The 7691-nt window shown below is 48.3% G+C and overlaps 1 protein-coding gene across 11 annotated transcripts in view; it reads right to left on the minus strand.

Annotated features, from left to right (window-relative positions):
- Positions 1-6588, minus strand: part of LCORL (ligand dependent nuclear receptor corepressor like) — an 80432-nt gene extending 73844 nt beyond the window's left edge. For 3 of the 11 annotated variants that reach the window (XR_012580507.1, XM_074541798.1, XM_026792161.2), the window contains exon 1: positions 6341-6588. Coding sequence is in view for 7 of the 11 variants with exons in the window: in XM_074541798.1 (XP_074397899.1) it covers positions 6341-6488 (148 nt within the window). In the remaining 4 variants the exon portion in view is untranslated. Of the gene's footprint in view, positions 1-5573; positions 6109-6340 lie in introns of those variants that run through there. The other 8 variants (XR_012580509.1, XM_026792164.2, XR_012580508.1 and 5 more) reach the window with 7 other exon arrangements.
- Between the last annotated feature and the right edge of the window lie 1103 nt (positions 6589-7691).

The raw sequence follows: 7691 nt of genomic DNA on the forward strand, positions 1-7691 counted from the left end.
ACAGTGAGTTCAGAAAGAAAAACAACAATACTGTGTCATGCATCAACCAAAAAAAATCCCCTGAAAGTTACCAACCTCAAGCATTAGAGTGCACAGTTACTAAATGCCAAACCAAGGGAAGAACTGAGAGGGAGCTGCAGTGACTTTATTTGCACTCCATGGTTTTGGTTTACACAAGCTCCAGCTTAGGAAATTCTCAGTGCCTATAAAGTAGAAAATCAGAGTTTAAATTTCTCAGCTCTCTATCAGCACATATAAAGTAAACAGCTACCATATAAGAACATACAATAAGAAAGTTCAAGCTATGCCTAGAAACACTGACAAAGATTACAGTAGTTCCTGGAACACTTAAAAATTGAACTGCTTCCACATACCAGTATCTAGACATAGGGAGCACCAAAAACAATCACAGGTTTTATCACACTACTGCAGATATGTGTATCTGCTTGCATGCCCAGCAACACATTTCTGTTCCATGTGCAAAGAATTCAAACCAAGCACTGCATGCATGCCACACAATCCATGGATTAGTCTATGTAGCAGGAACAGTTTCATCTTTCATAAAAATTATGCTCCACAGATCCTTCCAATTGCAGGTTCTCAAGGGATCAGTGAACTAGTACTGCATCTACAGCTGAATACACAGAACTCCTTCCCTCTGTCTTTACAACTACATCTCTGGGTATCATTAATCTAACTTGTCTTGTACTGTTTTCACCACATAGACATTTCTCTCAAGAGTCAGTCATAAGATAACCCTTCAAAAACATTTGACAGCAATGGGCAATTACTTTTTTCTAAGAGAAAAGCTGATGAGTTGAAATGATTGTGACAAAATACAGAAAAGAAGCTGATTTAACACTGCATATTTGAAACAAAGGTAGTCCAACACAAAACAAACCCCATGTGTTTTCTCTTACTTCAGTCTAAAGACAGTTAATTCAATACATGCACTGCAGCAACTTCCAATGGCCTATATACACACACTGACCATTTCTTCCTCTTTTGCTAACCTGTTTTGTTCAGGGGAAATTGAGATGGTACGTTCAGGACTGTGTTCCATTCCTGTCAGCTACACCAATCCAGTGGCTTCTTTTTGTTACCACCCACTCTGCTTCTGTTGCAAAGGCCCATCCCTATCCTTGTGTTAGCAGCAGGAGCTATCAATTTTTTTTTTTTCTTTTGCAAACCCCCCCCAACTCTGCAACAGCCAGTTGACCAGATACTGAGTTAAAACACATCAGATGGGGGTCCAATGAGTGCTGATGCAAGCATCCAAGAGGCATGAACATGTAGTCAGAACTGCAATTACTCCATTCTAGTAACTGTTCCATGGGAACTGCTGACAATGCAAAATGGCACTTTATTGCATTCCTAAACTGTGGCTCACAATAAGTGTTCAATGCTAGTGCCCACTTACACAGCTGACTCTGTAATGCTAGTTTGAGCTGTTCCCTTAGATGATCCCATCTTCCCTCACAGCATCAAAAACTGCCTGTGAACCTGTGCTGTGACTGAGATCTAGATTTAATTCCTGTTCTTCTTCTGACATTTGCAGTAACAGTGAGATTACTTCCTTGATCTGCTTCACGCTGGAATCACACCAAGGGTTTCACATCACAGCTCAAAGCCCAACAGATCCCCAGGAACACCTTACCCCAGTAATACTGCCATCACACTGGGCGATGGCACTGTGGCCATAGCAGCCTTGTTGGCTGTTTAAAGGTGCTGGAGTGCCAAGGAAGCCAAAGAGTTCAAAGCAGGTATCAGACTGCAGTCACTCTTGCATGCCATCTGTTAGTGCCCTGACAGGTGACAGAGCACTGAGCCACCATAACTATCATCAACAGATACACAAGAACATTACAGATGTTAGTAAAATAACTGGTTCTCCCACTACTACAATGGCAACCACAGAAAATTACCTAAAACCATGGCAGTATTATGAATAAAAACTGCCACTATCCTGCTGCAAAGCACTTACACCCACATGGCAAGTGAGAACACTGCTGCATATTGTGGGAATAAAGACATGAGGTATTTAATGCAGGAGTGGTGCAAGTGTGGGGACACCAGCAAATGAAGCAGATAGAAATCTTTTGTTTGGGGGGAATTCCTCTCCCTGGAAAGTACACTTTTGAGACAGCTTGTTCAAAAATAGTAAGCTGGAGCAGAAGTTCAAATACTAAAACAAAATAAAAATTGAAAGTCTAGATCTATAAAACCAGAATTAGATGCATTAATGTATCCTAGTTTTGAAGGAAAAAAGGCTGGATAAATTTAACAAGAGTAAAAGAGTATTTGTATGCTAGATATCACAGGCATACAAAAATGGATTTTCACTTTGATCAAATTTCAGTTTTCATAAGAAAGCAATACCAGGGCTATTTCCTGTCAAATGTGTGCCTTTGAGCTGCAGAAGAGGAACAGTAAAACTTCTGCCCTTCCCCCAAACAGCAATGTAATTTTTTTTTAGAAAAAGTAGCAATAATATTTTAATCTTTCACTGAAAATGAAAGTTTTACTTAGATACTGTTATATTTTCACAACACACTGCAGGGTCCTAGCAAGATTCCAACATCCATGGTTGGAATTACTGGCACTTTCCATTAAAAAGCCCCATATTACTGCTCCAATCTCACCCACAGGCTACTGTGGTAACACAGCAAAAAGCCCAACCCAGTGCCTGAACCATTCCTGCATCCCAGCCATTACCTGGTCTCTCCTCTGTGCCCAACCATGACAGTAATGGCAACTCAAAGTACTTGTCAGCACTCTGCCTATGAAGTTCAAGTGAAATTGGGCAGTGGGATCAATTACTGCTTGAAAAAACCTGCAGAAATCCTGGTTTTTAAGGCTAATCACAAAGCTAGACTTACGGGCCATACTGCCATAGCCTCCCAATCCAATGGAATAGACTTAATTCACATGACAAAGTTCTAATCAAGAAGCACCAGAGAGCACTTTTTAATCCTTGTGATATTCACCTCTATAAAGCACCTTGCAATTTAAACCACCACAGAACTCAGTTCCTGGCCAACTCAGGTACTTCAACCCTGAGCTTTCTGGCACTTTTCTATAAATACATCATTTACAATGAGGGTATTTTGTGTTAGTTATGCCACAAAGACTGCACCTAAGCCAAAACACACCAGTGAGCACTTCTGACAAGAATAAGCAATACTTGTTAGCACACGCTGTACAGCTGTGAGGACACAACAGAATTGACATCTCCAGGTGCTTTTTAAGAACATCTAGTTTTGAACTCTGATCGAGTCATGCAAGAGTTAGGAACACCCAATAAGCACAAGTCTAAGCATCTTAGGAATGTCAGTGCTCAACATAACACACAAAGATTTCCAGCTGAACAGACATTTTGTACTGAACACCTATTTCAAATTTCCCTTAATATATTGCAGTCATTTACCATGTGGAGTCTTCTGTATCTTCAAGTATGTTTAGATACCAAACAAACAAATTTTCAGTAATGTCAGTGAAATTTTATCAGTGATTTGCTTTTCAAATTCTTTAAGTATTTGAACATTTTGACATGAGGCTTTAAATCACATTCTGGGGGTCACAAATTAACACACCAGGCTGGCAAACCCCAAGCTTTTACACATATGCATGGGCTTTAGAGCTAAACCTGCTTGATCTCCCAGGCTTTGACCAATGAACAATTCAGCAACTGAGCCCTGCAAGCAGTATCACTAGCCCTGCACTGAATATTATTTCAGTCTCACTGTTGTAAACAAGAACAGTGCTCACTGTGAACTCCAAGACAGTGGTTGAGGCTATCTCTGGCTCACTTTACCACTTCCATAGAGAAAGTAAATGAGGAATCCTTGACAGACAAATGATGTTGCTGTTCAATTAATTATACTACAGAAATGCCAATATCAAATTGACTATCAATACAGTAAATGACACAAGACATCAAAATAAAGTTGTTCATCCAAAAAGTTCAAGAACTGGGGGACTACTGCCTTACCATATTGTTTTTCTCATTTTACTATAAACATACAATCCTTGAGAAGAGAGCCAAATCCAAACTCAGCACTCCCTCCTCCACCATGCTGCCATTTCAGCCATCAAGACCTTCCAGGTAACACTAACTTTGTTAGACTCTTTAAATCCTTAGGAATATTTTGGCAAGTGAGAACAATGAACCATTTTGACTTTACAAGTTATTTTTAGCTATTGTAGGAGGTTATTTTACAGAATTTAATGCAACAGAATTTCAAAGGAGTAAAGGGGAACAAAAACCCCACACAAAAGCCCCCAGCCCAAACCTGTTAAGCGTACTCTACCTCCATTATCCTGACTACTCACTTTCTTGCCACTTTGTTTACACTCTCTCTGATAAGGGCTGCTCAACAGGCCTGCCAGGTAACAGTTCTTAACTGAGATAGCTCTTGACTAACTATTAAACCATAACCTATGTCCTTTCTCCTTAGCAGTTGCTACTCATCTCGGGGCTCCTTTCTTTTAACTGAATTTCTCATCATGAATGTACAAAGAAATCATATACTTAACTTTTTTTAATTCCAAATAAGACAAAGCTGAATGTGAAGCACAACCATAGTGCACTCAGTGTAAAATGTAAGTAACTATATGACAGCTCTGCACTTTGCAATTGTCAGTGAAAGGCCAACCCAAAAGGCAACTCTGAAAGAAGTTCCCTAAACACAGGAGATCTGCCCACTAGAGGACTCAACTTCTTGTGTTTCTTTACACTTCTCAGTGGGTTGTGCTGTGCAACTGTTTCTCAAACACGTCTGACAGTATACAATTACAACCAGAAGACTCCTGCAGTCATCCACGGTCAAGCAGACTTCCGGATTTCAGTTTAAATTTTTAAGTGAAATGCCATTAAATAACAGAGAGCCACAGAAAGTGCCACTTGTGAGAGATATCCATCCTCGGATTTATCACAGCATCTATGCAAATGAACTGGCTCTCCTCTATATTCTAATTAAACTGCATTCTTTCTATTAGAAGCGTTATATAGTGTAGTAGTGTTTAGAAAACACTATACTATAACTTGGAGGAATAAAAAGCCACTGCAAGCATACAGAGACATGTTCACATATATACAGGTGTTATAACAGGTGTTTATAAGTGCTCTTGGGGCAACACAGCAAGATCAAGAAGCTGGCGTGTAACAGGCAATTATCAGGTTACTGAAAAACGTAAAAAACCCACGGACAGTGGATTAGTCCTAATAGCCGGTAAACACAGGTATTGCCAGCTCGTTAGGTATTCACTGCTTACTCTGCTCCTGTCTCAGCGCCCGCAGAAACACTGAGTGAAGCGCTGCTCACCCTCCCGGCCACACTGGATGTGTTTCCCCGCTCCGCCATCGGGGAGGATCGGCACCGACTCTAACGCTCTACTTGAAGATCAAGGATTCTATTTCCCCGAGAAGGGAAGCGACTGTTGAAACAATACAAACAGGCAGTTCCCGGCCTCAGCGTTCACACCCCACCTCCACAAACAAATAAACAAAAAAAAAACCCAAGCGAGGCGCCCGCCGCCCCGAGGCGGCACACGTGCCGAGTGCCAGCGCTTACAGGGACGGGGCCGGGAGGGGAGGCTGCGTTAGCCCGGGCGGAGCGCAGCGGGAGCAGCGCCGGTCCCGGGGCTCCTCCGGGCGGGAACGCCGCCGGTGCCCGCGCGTCCCCGCCAGCCGGACACGCGCGCGGGAGTCACGTGACCCGGGAAACCTCCCGGCACGAGAGCCACCGGGGCAGCCCCGGGGGCGGGAGGGGGGAGAGCTGCCGTCGCCATGACAACTTCCAGGGGGAGGGAAAACTTCAAATCCCAACCGTCAGTGCAGGAGCGGCTCCCTCTTAAAGGCGCACGCACACACAGACACACACACACACACACACAGAGGCGGGCTCCCTTCCCCCCTCCGCCCCCCAGGCACTGGCGATGGAGGAGGAGAGGAGGGGGGCAGCCACCGGCGCTCACCGCGCGAACGACGAGGAGCCGAGACAAAAGGACCCGAGCCGAGAAAGGCTCTCGGTCGGCGATGACAGGAGGGAGCCAGCGGCCCCAGGCAAAGCCGTAACACCCACCCTCTGGTGCCCGGAGGCGGCTTAGGACCTTCGCTCTCCCTTACAGACCCCGTCCCCGCTCCCACCCTCCAAGAAAGCCGCTGGAGCTGCTCCTCCATCCCCGCTCCCCCCCCTCCGCCCACTCGACAGATCTGGGCTCGGAGAGCCTCGCCCGCCCGCTGCCCGCTCCCCTCACAGACCCCGCTCGCCGCCCCGTCCCCCGCCCCTCGGTGCCCCCCGCTGCAGCCGGGACACGCCGCCGCCGCCCCCTCTCTTACCCACACAGTGCATGAGCCGGTGCCGCCAGGAGTCGAGTTCTCGGCGGACTCCCCTTCGCTCCGCCGTGCAGCGGGGGCTCCGGCACTGGGAGGCGGCGGCAGGAGGAGCGGGAGCCGCGGCGGCCATTCCTTCTGTTCCCTTTTCCATCTGCCTCTGACCTCACGCCCGCTCATTTACATACGAGCGCGCGCTCCCCCGGCTCCTCTCCCTCCCCCCCACCCCCCTTTGCCTCGTCGAGCGCGCGCCCGCGCACCCCCTTCTCCCCCTCAGCATCCGGCGCGGGGAGCGCGCGCGCCGCCTGGCGGGGTGACTGACGCGCGTCCCCGCTCCCCACGGTTCCCCCGCCCCGCCGCCCTCCCTGCCTGGGGCCCGGTTCTCCCCCACAGACCGCGGGCCGGGCCGAGAACCGAAAACCCTTCCCTGCCCGCCAGTGTCCCGCTGCCCATCGATTTCCCCCGGCCTACAGCTCCCGCAGGGCAGCGCGCCACCTGCTCCGGCCCGGCCAGGGCAGGCGGCAGCAAGGCACGTCGGGAGCTGTAGTTCGTGAGGGAGGGGAGCGGCACCGCCCCCGAGGCTTCTCCCCGGGTGGGCAGCACAGCCGGCCCTGTCAGCGGTCCCACAGCCCCGCGCCTCACAGTGCCGGGCTCAGAACACCTCAAACACCGGCGCGGTTCTCGCCTTCATCCCACGGTCTGTCCTGGGCGCTGCTTGGAGCGGGGCTCCTGGCTCAGGTGCCTCTTCCAGCCCCTCGCCCACACCTGCCCCGAAGCTGCCGCCAGCTCGCCCCCGCCCCGGCCCTGGCAGCACCGCACGGACGCGGCGGTCACACAGCTCTGTGCCTTACGAGCCAGCTCGACAGAGTCACTCCGTAGGGAGATTTTCAAAGTTCTCTGAACTGCTGCCCGGTTCAGCAGTCTGTTTTCAACGGCTTTGCTTTCAGTCCAGTTTTTATGGGGCTGTTAGTGCCATGTACAGCCGGACAGGGAGGTTTGCTCCCTGGCGTCGCACAGCGTTATCTCCCACCACCCCTTTGGAAAAGACTACCGTGAAAATTAGGAACCAAATCAGTTCAGTGTCTGGGAGCACGCCTGAGAAGGCTTACTATCAGCCTACAAACTGAAGTCAGATTAAGGTAACTGCAAGAAAGTTAACACACAAATGTCAGATTGGATTACTTGGAGCGCTTGACAGCCCCTCGGACCGGCGGTTGTGCTGCTCTGCGCAGTCACCCCCGTGTTGTGCCTCCAGCACAAGACACACATCCCTCCGCACCCGTCTAATGTGACAGTCGCTCCCCATGTCTTGCAAGAGAGCAATTAGCAGTCCTTAATTCCCTAGACAGAAGAATCA

The sequence above is a fragment of the Zonotrichia albicollis genome, chromosome 5, assembly GCF_047830755.1.
Source record: "Zonotrichia albicollis isolate bZonAlb1 chromosome 5, bZonAlb1.hap1, whole genome shotgun sequence".
Classification (NCBI taxonomy): domain Eukaryota; kingdom Metazoa; phylum Chordata; class Aves; order Passeriformes; family Passerellidae; genus Zonotrichia; species Zonotrichia albicollis.